Genomic DNA, 19,941 nt, shown 5'->3' with positions numbered 1-19,941 from the left:
ATTTTTCTTCCTGCAAATAATTTCTATTTCTTTCAGTATTGTGACCTATTTGATCAAGAACCAAAACAAACAAATATCTAAATTTTTAGGTTCATATTTTCCCTTTCATAATGCATAAAAGTTTGCTTGTATGGTGTTATGAGCAGCTCATTCAGGTTATATCTTCAAACCATACCTAAGGTGGCAAGCTTTTTTTAATGTCTGTTACTGTCCACCTGCATATTCAAATAGATTCATAAAATGCAATCTTAACAATTTTTCTCATAGAAAAAAATGTTTCAATAGGTTGATAAAATAGCCCAAATTTTATAAAACTGCCTATGTGAAAAAAAAGACATTCTATTAAAACCAGTATTTTTGCAATATCACAAAACTATCATAATCTCTGCATCATAGAATATCCTGAGCTGGAAGAATCACAGAATCATTGCATGGGACCTCTGGAGATCATCCAGTCCAAACCTCCTGACAAGGCAGGGTTACCTCGAGCAGGTCACACAGGAACACATCCAGGTGGATTTTGAATGCCTGCAGAGAAGATCCACAACCTCCCCGGCTTTTTCCAGTGCTCTGACACCCTCAATATAAAAATTTCTTCCTCATGTTGAGGTGCAGCTTCCTGTGGCTTAATTTATAGCCATTAATCCTTGTCCTGTTGCTGGGCACCATCCTGTTGACAGCAGCCTTTGAGGTATTTGTATCTATTGATGGGATCCCATCTCAGGGCTCTCCGCACTAACCAGGCCCAGCTCTCACAGTCCCTCCTTCCCTGAGGAGAGACTCTCAGCCCCTCATCACCTTTTTTGCCTCTCTAGTAACTTCTTGTCTTGAACTGTGGAGACCAGAATTGAACGCAATGCTCCGGAAGTGGCCTCACAAGGGTTGAACAGTGAAGGAAAATCACTTCCTTTGACCTTTGCTGGTTACACTTTTCCCTAATACACCTCAGGATGGAGTCCAGATCCTGCCTCTGCTCAGGACAGCCCCTAGAGGAACACCATGTGCCTGAGAGCATTGTCCAAACACTTCTTGGACTCAGGTAGGCTTGGTGCTGTGACCACTGCTCTAGGGAGCCTGCACCAGTGCCTGATCACCCTCTGAAGAAGCACCTTTTTTTGGCATAATTTTACTTCATACTGATGTGAAAGTGACTGGTTTGCAGTTACCAGAGTCAACCTTCTTGCCCTTCTCAAAAACTGGGACATTTGCCAGCTTCCAGTTGACTGGGACCTCTCTAGATTACCAAGAACAGACAGAAATCGTTTAGAGAGGCCTTGTAATGGCATCAGCCATCTCTTTGAGTATTTTTGGATTAATTTCATCAGGCCCCATAGACTTAGAGAAAGCCAGAAGAAGCAGCAAATCCTGTGCAAGTTTGGGGTTGGCTGGGTGTTAATCATTCTCACAGTCATGGTCCTTCAGCTCAGGGCATTGGGACCCTCAGAGCTGATCACTGGTATTGAAGACCTAAGTGAAGAGAGCATTAAACATCTCTTCTTTGTCTGTGTCCCTGCTTGTGAGGTGACCATATTCACGGATAAATGGACCAGTGTTATTTCTGGGCTGCCTTTTGCTATTAAGATATTTTAAAAAGCTCTTTCTATTGTCCCCAGCAGTACTGGCCAGCTTCAGCTCTAATTGGCCGAATTTTCTTCCTACAGTAACAAGCAGCACCTCTATATTCCCCCCAGGTCACCCACTGGAAGTACATATTTTATTTTTCCCTTAGCTCCAGAAGATCCTGCTTAGCTGAGCTGGCCTTCTGCCTCACCTGCTTGGCTTCTGACATTTTCAAGTTGCTTGCTCTTTAGCTCTTAACAGGTGGTACTTAAAAACTGACCAGCACTGATGCACCTCAATACCTTCCATGGACACCTTACTAGCTCCCTGAGCAGCCTGAAGTCTCCTCTCATATTCAGAGTTGAACTTTTGCTGGCACTTTTCCTCCTGCTGGCAGAGATTTTAAACTTGACTTTATGACCACTGTGGCCAAGACAAACACCAGAAGCCACTTCACTCACAAGACCCTTATTAGACATGCAACAAATCCAGGAGAGCAGCTTTCCTACTTCACTACCTTAGTACCATAAAGCCATTGTCTAGGTGTTTTTAACTCCTCAACACAGATGAAGGCCATTGATTTAGAGGATTAAGGTGCTTGATTTAGAGGTAAAAAGTATTGATTAAGAGGTATAAAAAAACATGTTCATTATGAGAACACATTCATGTTATTGTTTTCTTTTTCCTTTTTCATGTAATTGAAATTAATTCCTTTCTAAGCAATGACCAGAGATTAATCAGATTCACTGTTGCCCTTAATTTAACCCCTTGTAACATGATATCCACACAGTTATACAATGGTTCAGCGCTGAGGATATAAAAACTGAGAGTGATTACAATTTTATACACATATATTTTTAAAGCTTTTCAGTAACAGGTAGTTCTTAAGAGTGGTTTGGGACTTACAAAGCATTGCTAATTCAAACTTGACCTCTAGTTTCTCAATATAATGTGAAACTCTTTATAAACCATTGGATTAACAAATTTCCACTCATCTACTAAATTCAATTCTTCATTGTCTTTTCCCCTCATTCTTGACACTGACAATAAAAATCTGACATTAATTTTCATAAAAGTGAAAAAAAAGCATGCCACTTACAGTTCAGTCACATCTTTTGGGATGCCTTTAGGCAAAGCTTTCAGCCCTTTGTTGCTGCAGCGAACTACTGTGTCCAGACAAGTACATTCTGCAGGGCAGCGGGCCAGGGGAGAACAGCTATTGTCATCATTTCCTGGTTAATAAAAACAAACAGATGCTAAGACTGCTAATAAATGTTTTCTCAGTGTTAGCAGCAATAGCCCACCTGGATTTTCTTCAAGACATCCTGATATATCAGCATTACAATATCTCACGGTAAGGAAGAAAAATGACATCATCTATGTAAATCATCATTCCAAGAATTTACATTTCAGGTGATACTTTACTTAGTACAATGCTGTTTTACTAGGTAAGAATGCTATTATATGAAAAAAAATCATTAAAGAAAGAATAAATCCTGAAATGAAAGACAATAAACTTAAAAAAATATTAAAACCAGTCTTTTAAAAAAAATATACAGCCGTGAAAATTGACAAACCAGTAATGCAGTAAATGGAAGTATGTATGAGAGATGCAAGATAGCAGCATATCTTTCAATTAAGACTTAATGAAGCCACAAGTTATAACATGTCATGTTATTTGATCAAGTCACCTGAAAGTGTGTTTGATTCAAGCCTTGGTGTTTGAAAATATTCTCATCTGTACAACAACTTTTGATCAATTTTATTTTATAATATTTCTAAATTATTTATTACAGTACTGAAGATAGGCAAGAAAAACTTTTGAGGGCATATATACAACAGCCCATGCTTGCTGATCATCCAAAATTGAGTGGAAAATTTTTAAACTCACATAGAAACTGAACATGAAGGGCTTTAAAGTGCAATACTTTGGGATCTATGGGATTCATGCAGCTATCTATATGAAAGCTGAAATTATAAAAGGTTCAAAAATTAATTTCCTTACCATCATCACATGTAAAATCCTGAATTGCCACGTCCTGGATGGGAATCTCCTTGAGGAAGTAGGGTTTCTGGCAGCGAGGGTTCCCTGTCACAATGCGTTTCTTCCTCAGCCAGTCTCCAAGCCACGCCAGGTGGCAGTTGCAGTTGAAGGGATTGGCCAAGAGGTTTCTGAGAACCACAGGAAAGTTTATCTCAGATGACACCATCCTTTCATCCTAAGGATTATACTTCTATTTTCAAAAAAACCTACTTTAAACACTGTTCTTCAAACAATAATGTGTGTAAACCATAGGTGAAAGGTGTAATTTAGGCTCTGTGTGGTGAAGCTTGATACAACTTGTTTAGAAATAATTTAAAACTGTCCAAGACCTGACTTCATGTCAAGCCACTCTGTACCAATAATGCAATAATTCCATATAGAGTTGGAGGCTGATTACTTTACATTATTAGCTTTAACCTGACAACAGGCATTCCATTAATTTATCATCTCAAGATTTCCATCTTTTATTTGCTCCAGAGAATAAATTTCCTTTCCGAAGTGACAGCTAAGCTGATTACATGCCAGTTACAAAAATGAATTTACTTCTAAAAGCCTCAGTACTTTTGGCATCTCCTTACTTCAGCACAAACATATTGACAACTCCATTATTTATAAACATGTCATCCTTAATACGCAAAATTAGTAACTGGGTGCAAAGTGTCACTTCTCTTGTAAAAGGGGGATTAAGTATTTTCCTGAATGATGCTACCTACAACCAGAATTTCTTCATGAAACTGAGTGGCACCTTTGCTTACTCTTTTAAATTCCCTTAAATCATATCACATTTAAATTAAAAAAAGGATGCCTCTTTTTATAGAAAAAGAGACTGAAGCTTCCTTATAAAAAACATATAAATTAAGATTCTCAGCAGACCAAGGAAATTGAAGCTAGTAATTGAGTGGCACAGAACAGAAGGACTGACAACATGGTAATCTAACCAGCTGTGATTGTGTGCTGCCTACCCAAAATGTGGATTTCTACCCGGGTTTAGATAAGTGGGCTTCCATGAGGGGTGTGAGCAGGATGTTTTTCCTGCATTCTTAGACACTTCTGGAAACCAGTCTAACACTGTATCAGAGAGCATGAAAACATACTCTTCATGTGCCCAAGATGGCCCAGAAAACAGAATTTCTCAAAACTGCCTCTAAGAAATGCATTTATCCCTGAACTTTACTAAGTGCTGTGAAATCACCCATCAAAGTTATGAGGGAAATGCCCCCCAGGCGTCAGAGATGCAAATGTGGTCACGGTAAAAGGCGAGCGCGACTCACAGCGTGGAGAGCGAATGCAGCGTGTCGAAGGAGCCGGGTGCCACCGTGGTGATCTGGTTGTCATACAGTGAGAGCAGACGCACAGAACTCAGCCCTGTGAAGCTGTCGTTTCCCACACAGCTCACCCTGTTGCTCCTCAGCATCCTGAGAAAGAAGGATCAGCATTTTTCAGCTTAGCCTGGGCAGGGACCAAGACTGGAGTGGCTGCTGGAGTGAGGGCCAAGAGCTGGGACCACAAAGGGGCTGCTGCCAGCGAGGGGACCACAGTGCAGTGCCCCCCGAGCTGCCTGTCACCTCACTGAAGAGACTGAGTGCAGTGTGCGTGGAGCAGGCTGGAAGACAAAGGTGGGTGGGTGGGTAGCTTTCACAGAGGCAAGGGGTGTTTCACAGAATGGGTAAGGTTGGAAAGGACCACTGGAGATCATCTGGTGCAACCCTGCTCAAGCAGGGTTCCCTAGAGCTTTTCCCTAGAGAGTTACTCAGGATTGCATCCAGATGGCTTCTGGGTACCTCCAGATGAGACCCCACAACCTCTTTGGGTAATCTGCTCCAGTTTCCCCTAAGTGTTCAGGTTTTTTTTTCTTTTTCTTTCAATACCAGCAGCAGTAACTATGAATTTTTCATTGACAAGAAATGAAACTGATTGAAATTCCCCAAATCAAAAAAAAAAACAAAGCAGCCCTGTCTTCATGTTTCAAAGGACAGCGACTCCAGAACTGCTATTTATATAGAGTAGAGGCTTGTACCAGCTTACCTCCTCTTGAGGTCCCTTTCACTTCATTTTTCTTAGGACAGATTCTAGAAACCACTTCTACTGCATTCAAAAGCATTTCATTCAAGTGAAATCAGCATTCCTCCTCATCTTGACTCTAAGACAGTACATGTTTCAGAATCCTAAGCTATTCTAAAATCTCTCCAATTTCTCTAAAAATTAAGAGCTTTGAAGTCTGTTATTTTCCTCTCTGTCCACCAAAAGATGGTAATTTCCCCCCTTGCTCTTGTCTAGGACTAGCTGCTTTAAACAATTTTAGCAGCTTTAACTGCAAGGTTAGAAATTGTAGACTGATTTATTTAAAATACCTAATGTCTGTGGACAGCTGAAGCCCCAAAGACTATTTAATCTTGGCTCTGGTCTGCAGATCAGAAGGACAGACTCTCTGAAGAAGGCCAAGATGCTACAGATTGTATAAACATATTTTTTGAGTGGAAAGAACTAAACTGCTTCATGGAAAGAATGAAATGAGTTCAAGCTATAGTGCTTTTTATCTTGCCTTCACTGTTGAAATGACAAAAAGATTACTTAGGAGAGAATCATTTCCCACATTTCAATACACACCATAACAATTTCTTCCTCCAGCAAAATTCCCAGTAATGGTTGAGTTGAAATGAATCAGACTCCATTACGTAAAATGTGTAATTCCCATGCAAAATTCTGTTACTCTGATGATTATTTCCATTTCCATTTCTGAAGCTGGATGTTTACCCATTCTCAACTGCTTCATTGCTTTAGAGGACCCAGTATACCCATAATTAATAACTAATAAAATAGTATAATGTACAGCTTGTAGTAAAATAGGAATAAAAACCAAAATATGCTTGAATTATCCATAGCTAATTCTCCAACATAATTTTTTTAGGACAGATACAATATTATTCTCAAAAATACCTGTGAGAAAAGTAGAATAAAATCACACAAATAAATATACTTACAGTGTTTTGAGACTTTCTAGTCCTTTGAACATTTTGTGTTGAACACTTTCCAAGCGATTGCTTGTGAGCAATAGTTCATTCACACCAGAGGCTCCATCAAATGCACCTTCTTCTATATCTGTAATCTTGTTATTGCTCAGGTTTCTATTACACACAAACAGACAAGAACTGAGAGGATTTTCTTTTATAAGTGTCCTAAATTAACTGCTAAATGCTGCAGTCTGAATAAATTCCAAGAAAGACTTAGAATCTTAGTTTTCCACTAAGCTTGGAAAAGATTTCCAAAATCATCAAATGTAATCTTGATGCAATAGCCAAGTTGTTGTGTAAAAGAACAAAATATAAATACATCATTCAACTTCAAACCAGTAAAAAAAAAATCAATGCCCTTCTAATTAAGGAAGCAAAGATTTTTAAAGTAATCTTTGGAAGATGTTTTTTAAATAGTAGCAATTACCCAAACTATGCTGCTGCCACATAAGAACATATTTTCCTAATTTTGAATCTTATCAGTAACTATATTTTTTCAGCTCTCCAGCCTTTGAAGCATTTTTAGATGAATTAATAACAAAATTATACTGTATGAGTACAGCACAGCTAACCTCTGATTTATTGTATCTTGACAGAAAAATATAAGAAAACAGTATAAACAGCAACATATGTAAAGGAAATGTGTGAATATAAACAGTACATGAAATGTTAATAATTTATGACATTAGCTAGAGAGGAGGGTTTATAAAGCAAGATAATTGCATGTATCTGCAATTTGCCTGCAAAGTGGATCAAAATGTGGGGAAAATTACCTAAAATATTGCCAAAATACTTAGTGTTTACAATTTTAGTTGAAATATGGAAATTACATCCCAAATGTGTAGTATCTGTACTATATATACACAAAAGCAAACGTATGCAACAGCACACATTTTCTTAAATATTTTTCATAATAGTGCCCTTTTGTTTTGTTTCATATAATTATTTACACATACTACAGAAGTCCATAGCTACACATTAAACAGTGGTATAATACACTACTGATTTTTAAAAGGATCCTAAAAACTCTGAGACAAAGTGAATGGAAGTAAAGCTGAAGACTATTTGATGGAATTAAAGGTGTTGGGAAGAAAATCAAATATTATTTGATGCAACTTCTAGAACGGTGTTTAATTCATTCAAAACAAGAAAGATATTTGTTAGGAAAAAAACCCAGGAAGTTGTGGCTTAATCTTCAGGGCTGACTACTCTCTCTAGAGTAGCTGAAATGTAACCTACACCTTGCCTGTGATGAAGTATACAATATCTCATCAGTTAGGTGGGATAGGACCTTTAATATCATCAAGTCCAAGCATCTAATCCAGTACTGCAAAGTCCATTACAAAAACGTATCCGTAAGTCTTTCAAATTTCTCCAGGGATGGCAACACCACCACTCCCCTGGGTGACCTGCTCCACTGCTTGACAACCACGGAGAAACCAAACAAACTAAACCTCCCCTGCTGTGATTTGATATAATTTCCTCTCATCTTGTCACTTGTCACCTGGGCAAAAAGGATAACCCCTACCTCACTACAACCTCCGTTCAGATATGTGTAAAGAGTGATAAGGTCCCCACCGAACTTCCATTTCTCCAGGCTAAACAACCCATTTCCTTCACTGCTCCTCATCACACTTGGGCTCCATACCCTCCAGCAGCTTTGTTACCCTTCTCTGGACTCTTTCCAGCACCCCAATGTCTTTTTGGTAGAGAAGAATCCAAAACTGAACAAACTACTCAAGTTGTGCCCTCACCAATGGCAAGCACTGAGGGACAATCACTGCCCTGGTCATGCTGGCCACACTATTGCTGATACAGGCCAGGTACCATTTGTTTTCTTGGCCACCTGGGCACACGCTGGTTCATGTTCACCTGGCTGTTTACTGGCATCCCCAGATCCTCTTCTGCTGGGCAGCCTTCCAGCCATTTTTCTCCAAGTCTGAGCACTGCCTGGGGATGTTATGTCAGTGTAGGTCCTGGCACTTGGACTTGCTGAATCTCATACCATTGGCCTTAGCCCATCTATCCAGTCCAGATCCCTCTGCAGAGCCTATCTACCCTCCAGCAGATGAACACTCCCACTCAACATGGTTTTAAACACAGCTGATACGGAGCCCTAGGGAACACCATTTGTGACTGTCTGCCAACTGGATTTAACTTCATTCACCACCCTCTGGGCCCAGCCATCCAGCCATACTTTTACCCAGCGAAGTATATGTCTGTCCAAGCCATGAACAGCCAGTTTATCCAAGGAGAATGCTGTGGGAAATGGTGCCAAAGACTTAACTAAAGTCTAAGTAGACAACACCCACAATTAAGGCTTTCATTTAGTTTCACAGTGGAGCTGTTCAGTCTGCAAGGTGCTGTGGAAGATTGGAAGCAAGAAACTCATTATTTTTAATCTCAGATGGCTTGTCAATGTCAAGCCCTCAGTTTCATAAAACCTTTTTGCTCTTTCTGTAACATGGATACTACTTCACCCACTTCACATAGATATTTTAAAGATTAATGTTGCATAGCTAATCAATGTTGCAGTGCATACACATGCTTTATTACTGATGAAGTGTCAAATCAATGAAACATTCAGGCCTCAATTTTTCAATGTCATCTGTGCAGAAAGATCTTTGCACCTACTTTGAACCTCCAAAAGAAATATGAGCTTTACAGAAATACAGAATTCACTCATATTGGTGTCTCTGCAACATCAGTACTTCACTTCCTTCCAGTGATGCTTAAGCAGTCACTCTATTATTCTCTCAATGGAAGAATATTGCAACAACTGATAACTGTATTAGGAAGTTATGGAGCAGTATTATTAAAATAGTTCACTCTTTATTAATATTTTTTTTCATTTTTTCCCTTTTCAATTAACCAGATTTTAAAACCTTTGGGAGTTTCAACAGACAGCTACATAAAGACCGATTAATATTTATCCTTTTTTTCCCTTTTGTCTTGAACATATCTTCAATTTAAAAGAAATATTGTTAAATATGAAGATCTTATATATGTATAAATGCGTGTGTATGCATGTGTATGTATGGCACATCAAGCAGTTTATTTATTTCATAGAATCCTGAAATCATAGAATGTCTTGGGCTGCAAAAGATCTTAAATATTATCTAGTTCCAATTCCTCTGCTGTAGGCAGGGGCAACTTTCACTATATATTGATGAGGACATTAAATATAGGTCCTTAAGGGATACCATTTGTCATTGATGTCTTTGGGACTCTGAGCCACTGACCATTACCTTCTGGATGCTGCTGTCCAAAAAATTTCTTATCCATCTAAGTCCATCCATCAAACCCATCTCTCCCCAGTTTAGAGAGAAGGATGCTGCGGGGGCCCAAGTCAAAGGCTTTACAGAAGTCCTGACAAATGACATCTACAGCCCTTCCCTTGTCCACTGATGCTTCATATTGACACTTGATATTTCCAAAGTACACTGTAGCTGTAAAAAGTGCTAATCTGAGATTCTTGAAGATTGAGGAAAACAGGGTATCTACTGCATAGCACCAGAACACTGCTGTGCCAGATATTGCTCCATTCTTTTTCTAAGTACTGCAGCCCAGTTCAAAGTGGTAAGGTGTCAAAGGCAAGTTCATTTTACATTGTTGGGGTTTTAAAAATATTTTAATCAAAAAAAATCAGTAATAAATATTTAACTAATTGTGATCACCACAAGGATCTGGTTAAGGCTAACAATAGTTGAAGCAATACTATTGCTCCCTTAAGATTTTGATCACTAATACTGATCTGTTACAAACGGTAGTCTCAAGGTGACTACTAATCTGTTTTTACTTGCATTCTTCACTACTATTTATGTTTGTGAATCTGTGCTCAATCATTTCAGGATTAAACCAAAGTCTAACTAAATTATCTACCTTCAAATGTGTCTTTTACATAAGCTAAAGAAAAGCTTCTCATGGTCTTATTTTTAGCAACACTTGCAATTGGTAAGATTACAAACTACTCTTAGAACATTAACTGTTAACATGGACTTACATGGATGACCTATCGAACCTCTTTTTCTCAGTCATTTAAATTTTGATATTCCCCTCACCTAATGACCGTTTAATGAAGCACAGAATCAATGGCATGTCCTTAATGTGCTGAAAGAGGCAAAATTGTCTGGTTGGAGAGTAATACAGGAAGTTACAAAAGATTACTGGAATCTCTTCTAAGCAGCTTATACTGTGAGCTCCCTGCTGTGGCTGCATAAGAGACCAGCTGGCTGGATGCTGCTGTGAAGGTGCTGGGGCTGTACACCATGGGAAGTGGCTGCTGGCAGTGCCAAGCCCCATACAGGAGAGCTGCCAACTCTGACCTACCTCAGGGATTAATTTAAACCCATTCTTGATTTTTGATTGGAATAAACTGAATCTTTTGTAGATTAGAACTAAGAAAGGTGGAGAGTCACAGCAAGGAGCTAATACACTGTCTGAATAGACAAGGTCATTGAATTTGCACTTACATTTTACGCAGCTGAGGAAGTTTCTTAAAGATTCCAGTAGCTTCCAGGACTGAAAATTCATTGTTATTTAGTCGCCTAAAAAAAAAAATTACATCAATTTCAGAAAAAAATTGTTCAGGGATTGATACAGAATGTTCCACATTATGTGAACTTTTCAGTCTGATTTCCCTGAACATCTGATATTTAATTGGTAGCTGCAGAACAATTCCTTATATAGTGACATTCCTAATTTTGATAATTCCTGTGAACGAACATTCTCATTCCTGGGAACGAACATTTTTGTTAGTTAAACTTAGGCATACATAAGACATTTTCAAAACCTGATCACTAAAGTTTACACAGCTAAAGCTGAAAAGGAATAGAAGATGTGTTTTTAATTTTTCAAACAAAAACGTAACTAAGGGAAGATTCCATGGCAACTTATAAATAAAAGTCTTTAGAAGGACATATAAACCACTGAAGATTAGTCTTCTGTTCTTTAAAAGGATATCAGGTGGAGTCTGCCAGACATCTGGAGGTACTCACAGAACACTATTTACAGGAATGAAAGAATTACTCTTCTTTTGAGTAGGGAATGAAACCCACCGCATAGGTCTTCCCATGAATTTAAAAAACACTTCCCTCACCATGATTTATCTTCATACCACTACAGCTGGCACACATATATTGCTTAAGGCAGCATTAAATGCTGACTTGTAACCCTATAAGAAGGAATGCAAAGAGTGACAAATACTAGCTGGGCATTTCTCTCTCCTGCCCAGGTATCAAGGCTTACAGTAGAGTATACCTTTAACAGCAGCTAGGTTAGGGGACCATCTCCATTTCAAACAATACCTGCATTGACCCAGTACTCCTTACTTCCTCTCTTGAAATGAAAACGGAAATTATAAGTCTTAGATCCTTCATATGCTCTAATAGAGCCATATTATTAAGGAAGGGAGTCTGTCCAGCATTTCTTTAGAAATCTTAAATAGGAAGGAGAAGATAGGACTGACAAGATCGCTGTGAAATGAAATTCAGCACAATTCTAAACCCAGAATGCTTTTCAGAATTGCCTTATTGCAAGACAAGTTTAGAAAAAAAAACAACTAGAAAATTAAAGAAAGCTGTTTGTTCATCCTTTCCTTCTGTTCGTTCTCATTGATAGCCAGAAGGGAAATGAAGGTTGTAAATCTGAAGGTATGGTTGTACAACAGTTTCAGCATGGAACCAAGCAGAAAGAAGACAGAAGTTTTTTGGATATACACAAAACATTCATACACAAAACTACAAGGAACATGAATTTCAGAAGATGCTATCACCTCTAAAAATCAGACTTAATGTGATTTTTAGGGGGACCATATGAAATACTCTTGCACATTTTAAATTACTAAAGTTATTTCTTCACTCTAAACAGACTTTTCTTTACCCTATCAACAAAAGAACCACTGATCATTCTATAAATACTGACATCTTCAAATACTTTTCAAGTGCTATACCATCTAGAATGACGTGATAATGAAAACATTAACTGATTTCATTAATACTTACTTGTTCTACTGCAAACATTTCTAACCGCATCGAAAAATGCAAATAATTTGATCATTTATCCTTTGCAACAATCTTTTACCAATTAAAGTAATTTACTTTGTCTCTCCCTCAAGTTTCTTTCACACAAATGCCTTCAACCCTTCCCGACTTCTTTTCTATGATTCATGTTCTCCTTGAATTTTTTCAGAGCAATTATATCCATCTTGAAAAATGAAGTCTTGAACACAGTATTCCAGCTTATCCTTTACTATTTCTATGCACAGTGCAATAATTATTTCCTGTAATCCACATTCTACATTCCTATACATATATCCTGAAATGAAATTTGCATTGGTGCCCAATAGCACTCCTTCATCTTTAATATGTATGATAACCAGACAATTTTTTCTTGACCTATTTGCTGTTTATGTCTCAATCTTGTAGTTCTATCTAATTTCATAAGTAGAATTTTAATTTTATTTTATTTAAATTGAATTTATTTTACTTAAATTAGTCTATACACAATTGAATCAAAATTATTACGGATAACTGGAAAGTTTACAGATGTGATGGGATCTCCACTCTGTATCTTAATATTATTTTTTGAGCCCAGTCCTCTTCACTGGTGAAGACAGCAACTGTAGTTATCACCCATCACTAGATAAGGAAAATGATTTTAAAATTACTTTTACCTGGTTTATTCAAATAAAGCACTGAAATACCATTCTCAAAACCAAAAATAAACAGAAGCATTTGATCTCAATGTCTACATATTCTGTTTGTCTGGATTATTTGATGCTTTTTGCTGTTTTAGTAACACAATGGCTAAGATATTGCATGTTTATTAATAATAGTTGAACCTTCCTTGAAGCCTATATGCTGCAGTGATAGCTGTGCTTTCTAAAACTATCTTGTTAGGTGATCATCTATTGCAAAATCATAAAAATTCAGCATATAAGACTGAAATTATTTTTTATTTAGCATTTCTCCTGGGGACTTCATTTTGAGTGATTTCTGAAATGCTTCCTGCATTTTCCTACATTTTAGAAAGCTACCTAAAAAATATTTTATTTTTGGGGTGCAATTACAGACTTGTACTTTATATCAAATACTTTGCTGTCAGATTAGACAGATCATACAATGTTTCTCTGGAAGACAGTGAGCAAGGGACAAAATGGGAAGTTAGAACAGCAGTTAGTTGGTTTAGGTATAATTTTTTTAACTTTTACAATTAAGTAGCTGTCTTGAACTATATTAATATTTTCTGATTAAAAAAAAAAAAAAACAAACAAAACAAAACAGCAACTTGGAAGAAACAGGGCTTTGTCCCAGTGGTATTATTGTTGTTATTCTCATACATGCCAGTAAATATGCAAACTGGAAATCAAAGAATGGTCCTCGAGCTAGACTGGGAAGTCCCAAGACGAACAACAAAGTGCATCAAAGACCAGGACAGGAGGAAACAAAAGGAAGAGCTATAATTTTTGTATCAGTGAGGCAAAACCCAAAATAATGTATTTGGCTAGAGTGAATGGATTTTTAGCAGGATTAAAAAAAAATGAAGAAGTAATTTCTCTATCCTCTCTAGAATATTTGCAAGACTGTTGAAATTTTTATTACATCAAATGACTTGAAGAACAATCTGTACAGCCTATCAAGTAGAAGGCTGAATAATAACTTTGTTACAGTTCAGCACGATCTTACTTGGATAGAGTGCTGGAAAGTAAAGGGCTATTTAATGCAAAAAAAAATAAAATATAGGAAGCAGTGATGGAAACTGAAGAGAGGTAGAATACATCTAAAACTAAAAGTTTCCATAAAAAAAAAGTAACAGAAGTGAAAGAAAATAAATTCAGTCACAGTCTCAAGGGAATGGTGGATTTTTTAATCCACTAACACTTTCAAATAAGACTGTATATTTTCTGAAAGAAGTGCTGTAACCTTGTATTTAGTAAAAAAAAATTTTTGTCAACTGAAATTCGAGTGTTTAGGACATAGAGTAGATGAGGCTTGATTATTTCATTATTCCTCTTGAATTTAACATGTAGGAACCATAATTATAGAAAGAAAACACCTGACAGTATATCTTCCACATGCAAAATATTAATCTAAAAAACAATTAAAATGCTAAATTAAAATTATAATTTCTTCACAGAAGAGACAATTAAACATGATTCCTCCTAAATATCAAAGTAATGCATGCTTAATAATTTCAACAATTCCATTCCTCTTTTCTTGGTTCAGTAACTTCATTTATACAACCACTACTTGATGATTTCTTCCCACACTTTAACCTGTTACTTATTCCATCAGCTTTTATTCTTAAATGAAACAACTGTATCTCAACATATCGGATAACATAAAACATATTTCTCCACTGAATTTTATCTCCCTTCACATAAGACTGTATCCTTTTTTTTTTTCTCTGATTGCAATTTTCAGATTTCTAATAGGAACATGTTGTGGTTTAAACCCAGCAAGACACCACGTCCAACACAGCCACTTTCTCTCTCCTCCACCATCAGGACTGGGGAGAGAATCAGAAGGGTAAAAGCTGGAAAACTCATAATAGGCAAGTTTAATAGGCAAGTAAAAAGCCAAGCACCCGAGTAAAGAAAAACAAGAAATTAATTCACTGCTCTCCATGGGCAGGCAGGTGTTCAGCCATCCCCAGGAGAGCAGGGCTCCTTCAATTGTAGCAGTGTCTAGAAAAGACAAACCCTATCATTCCAAATGCCCCACTCTTCCTCCTCCTTCCTCCCCTTTATATACTGAGCACAATGTCACATGGTCTGGAATATCCCCTTGGTCAGTTTGGGTCACCTGTCCTGGCTGTGTCTCCTCCCAGCCTCCCATGTACCCCCAGCTTCCTTGCCAGCACAGCAGTACAAAAAGTAGAAAAGGCCTCAGCTCTGTGTAAATCCTGCTCACCAAGAACAAAAGCATCTCCATATTATCAGACCTCTCTTCAGCACAATTCCAAATCATAAGCCTGTACTATCCACTGTGAAGGGAATTAACTCTACCCCAGCCAAAACCAGCACAGAAAATGGTAATACTAAGTTCAACTCCATCTTCCAGATTAGAGACAGAAAAAAGTCTCCATCTGTGTTTCAAAAATATTTCAGTTTTAAATATCTTTTCCTGTCCAGATATTCAAATACTTAACAATAGTCTCACTATTTCATATCTGATTGCCATAGTGTTTTTTTGCTGACAGCTGTGGTCTGCTCTTTTAAGAGGTGTGCCATCCTGGTGCTCATCTCACCCCTGTAGGTGACAACTTGATCACAATAATCTTGTCTCCACATCTCTACACTGCTTTACTATGTCAAATCAAAGTCCCTTTTTTTTGTCCCTCAACATTTTGCCCTGTTCTTTAAACTGAATCTCCTAGGAAAACAGCTATTTCCTTCCACCTTTTCTCTGCAATGACAGTCACTTTCATCTACCTTTCTGCCAATCCTTCAACCATCTCTGCATTCCCTTTTATACTATTCTTTGCACATGGAGAAATCTTGTAAAGCTGTCTTAATTTTATCTTTCACTCCCTCCTTGAAGATTACTGCAGTTGTAATGCTTACAAATAATTCCCATATGGCATTTATTAAGCAAGTAATAATCTCTAAGTCCTTCTCTCCCCACCTCTATTCATTATACTATTATCTCATCTTCTTAACTCTGATCTGTTTGTCTGTTTTATCTTCCTCTGATCTCCTGCCCAACAAACATAACATATGCTTTGCATAAAAAGAATCATCTCTGTCTGTTTAAACATCTAGGTAGCACTTTTTAAGACAGATCTCTCTGGTTACTGGATGCCCTACTTTCTCCTGCAGTTAAAAGTTAAAATCAAAATAGACCCCACTACCTTTCAAAAAATCCAAGTGGATTGCTCAGGTCCTGAAGAACTAGAAACATAGACTAGTTTTTTTATTTCTTTATCATGGGTTTTTAGGGCCACATGGTATTGAAATAATGCATAAATAATTTTTTATGAATATTTAAGCCTTCAAAGTGCACCACAGAGGTTACTTTCAATCTTTGCTGTTTAAAAAAACTAAAGCTGTGGTTTCATATTTAAAAAATTTAGTTTTTCTCCATAAGTAAACAATCCTTTATTATGGGTTCAACTTACAGCTCTGCTGTGTACTGGGGAATGTGATCAGGAATTTTGTTGAGTTTCTGATTGGAGCAGTCCACTGTGGTTCCTTCACAGCGACATTTCTCAGGGCAAGCCAAATCTGCAAAGCAGTCTCCACTTAATTTGGATCTGTAATCTTCAGTGCCTGTAGAAGATTCAAGTCAAAACACAGAAACTAAGTCAATAAAGTATAAGAATTTCTTCTTGTGAGAGGGTTGAAAAGACGTCTGCAATGCAGATAACGGGTGGGCAACTTGGGAAATGCGTGATAAATTCTGTGATACTGAACAGACACAAGGGCTTCAAGAGAGGGTTAAATATAGGGACTTAAGATATGCTGGAAAAAGAAACTGAGACCAACTTCACATAGCAGGATAACATTAACTTGAGCTTTTCACAGCTGTACTTTCTGCTGATTATGTTGTCAGCCAATCTAGCCTTGTTTATAGCTAATCAACCAAATGCCACTGTTTGTTTTAGAATTTGTTTTCTTTCTCTGTATCAAGAATAAATAGATCCTGAATGCCACCTTTTCTCTTTCTCTGGTTACAAATTTGTATTGTTGACTGGACTTCATTAACCTCTGTGATTTTTTTGTTTTTATAGTCCCGATACTCCACATCATCTCAACAAATAAGTTGAAAGCCCTGTTTTCAGCTTTAATTTAAAAAATGTGTGATCCTGACTTAAGCCTCAGCAGCTTGCCATGCTGTAGAAAGCTGCGTGACGTTCCATGGTGCTTGACAGAACCATGTTTTACTCATACCTCACAACCACATGGTTAGATCAAGCACAACAGAAAATCTCGCTACATTATCAAAACTGCATCCATTAGGCCAAGGATAAGAGCAAGGGGAAAGAGGAAGGAGTAGGTATAAATTACAGAAGCATTTGAAGTTTAATACTTGCTTACATGACATGGCATTCTTATTACTGAATGTCCAGTGCCACAGTAACAGTATCACTGTCACAGATTAAATAAAAATACAATATATATACAAAAAGAAATTAAAAAAAGGGAAGGAAAAGAACCACATTGAAAGTTTCCTCCACCATTTCCCAGAGTCAGTCAAAGAAAACATCCTAAACATATCAGCAAAAAACACCTGGTAAGGAACTGAGGGTGGGTGACAAAGAAAACAAAGAGAAGCCAAAAAGACCTGTGGGTTCTTCTTGGACAAAGGTGAAAAGACTGAGACTAGCAGAAGGTGCATCAGGGCTGGGAGGTACACTGTGATTTAGTTCAGACACTGAACTTTACTTACAGCCAAAATGGTGAACTCCTGAAAAAGTAAAGATAGCCAAGAAGGAAAGAAAGACAGAGTAATGCCAATTAAGACAAAAACATGAACTGAGCTCTCATGTTCTCTACTTAACTTTCGTTTGATTAGAAGATGGTGCTAGGGCCATTGTCCTCAGCAGAAAGAAAGAATAATTCATTTTGAGTAGCATTTAAAAATGAAGATAAGATTGGGGTTTATTACACATTTCATCTAGGGTGATGATCATGCCTCCCATGAATTATTCTTCACTATTTTGTATATGTTCTTTAAAAGCTGCTCCCTGAATGTATATAGGAGTTACAGAATATTCTGAGTTGGAAAAGACCCACAAGGATCACCAAGCCATATACACGCTATGCCACTTAAATCCTTAATAAACCAAACAAATATAGGAGAAACAGACTGCTCAGTGGAGGGGGAAAAAACCCAACAGTCATCAGATACTATGTTATCTACCACTTGTAAATGTTTTAATAATCCATATGCTGAAACTACTACAGGGTACTTGTATGAGGTAGCAGATAAATGGTATTCTTTCAAATAAATTATTTAATACCTGCAAACCTTTAGTCTTCCAAACTGCCATATTGAAATTTTACTAGGACGTCATAGTGTCTGTGGAGCAACATCTCCAAATGACAGATTTAAAACAAATACTAAAAATATTTAGGTGTTTAAAGAAATGCTAAGATTATGTTATAGTATCCACTTAAGTATAAAGAAGTGGTTTTTAGCATTTTTAAATACCCAATAAACAAGTCTAAAAATAAGTTTTGTTTTTTTCCTCCTGCATCCACAGTACATCACTTTTAGCAGTTTAAACAATTAAATATTCAAGGACAATGCCTTCAACAACTAAAATACTTTTAGGTGGCATCTCCCTGATAACCTGAGAGAAAGAGAAAGCAACAGAGAAGCATGTATGTAGCCCATTGTTTAAAATTTCATTATTTTTCTTCTTCCCTCCCTCCCACCCTCCCTCAGGAACAGCATTTTTTAAAGGGAATGTAAATAAGCCTAAACTGCATGAGTGGCCATGTAATAACCAGGCTGTGAAGACATTTGCTGGCAGAAAAACGCTTCTAACTCACAAGCAAAAGTTGTGCCGGCAAGGTTGAGTAGAAGTCAGTCTGTGGCAGGAATACAGCTGTACCACACACTAAGGAATGGAGTGGTACTACAGGTTTGTGAAATTGAATTCCCCTGCTTTATGCTGCTTTAACACATTTTTGTGGATGCTAGTCCTGACAAATTGTGGCCTTATTTTGTATTTCATATTTTCTTTACTTCATATTCAAAACAATGTATTAGTATAAGGGCCTGAAGAACTTCACATGACTGCAGCAAATTTAAGTGTTACATCACACAGCATTTGGAGGAGAGCTAAACATACCAGCTGAAGAGAAAACAACTAAGATGACTGCAGAATGATGATATACCTGTAGTACTTTAAAGAAGGAGTACACTGGTGTCCTAATCAATTACTGTAGATATTTTTCTAGATATTAAACCATGGCAGAAAATCCTGATTGCAAAACACATACTGTAACTCATCAATAGATGCATTATTCCCTTGTTTATTTTGTTATTTATAACGTGTTATGAATAAAATGTGAGTGAGTAATTTTTTTTTCTATTAAGAAAACAGTGCACACACTGACAAGCAAGGTAAAAGAAGAAAGATCCATATTTCAAAGAGCTAGGGCCAACATTGGTAAATCTTTTGTGAAAGTATCATAGATATATTGTAGCTTAAAGCTGTGTGTAAATTACTATTTCACTCCAACTTGAAAGTCATATTTTCTTTAATGGAAAGCATTTCTGATTCACTGTATGCATGTGACCACAGAATGCCTCTAATTAAGAATATCAGCTTTCTTTTCCAAGCATTCCACGGTGATTTCCTAAATAAAAGGAG

The 19,941-nt window shown here is 37.2% G+C and overlaps 1 protein-coding gene across 7 annotated transcripts in view; it reads right to left on the bottom strand.

The window, feature by feature from the left end:
* SLIT2 (slit guidance ligand 2) overlaps positions 1-19,941 on the bottom strand; it is a 256,354-nt gene that overhangs the window by 47,725 nt on the left and 188,688 nt on the right. For all 7 annotated transcript variants that reach the window (XM_063157710.1, XM_063157711.1, XM_063157708.1 and 4 more), the window contains 6 exons: positions 16,735-16,885; positions 11,088-11,162; positions 6,586-6,729; positions 4,876-5,019; positions 3,566-3,732; positions 2,660-2,792 (listed from right to left, as the gene is read on the bottom strand). In XM_063157710.1, coding sequence (XP_063013780.1) covers positions 2,660-2,792; positions 3,566-3,732; positions 4,876-5,019; positions 6,586-6,729; positions 11,088-11,162; positions 16,735-16,885 — 814 coding nt within the window. The remainder of the gene's footprint in view (positions 1-2,659; positions 2,793-3,565; positions 3,733-4,875; positions 5,020-6,585; positions 6,730-11,087; positions 11,163-16,734; positions 16,886-19,941) is intronic.

This window comes from Melospiza melodia, chromosome 5 (assembly GCF_035770615.1).
Source record: "Melospiza melodia melodia isolate bMelMel2 chromosome 5, bMelMel2.pri, whole genome shotgun sequence".
In the NCBI taxonomy this organism is placed as follows: Eukaryota; Metazoa; Chordata; class Aves; order Passeriformes; family Passerellidae; genus Melospiza; species Melospiza melodia.
The sequence above is the reverse complement of the archived record's forward strand: the minus strand, read 5'-3'. Positions and strand labels throughout refer to the sequence as shown.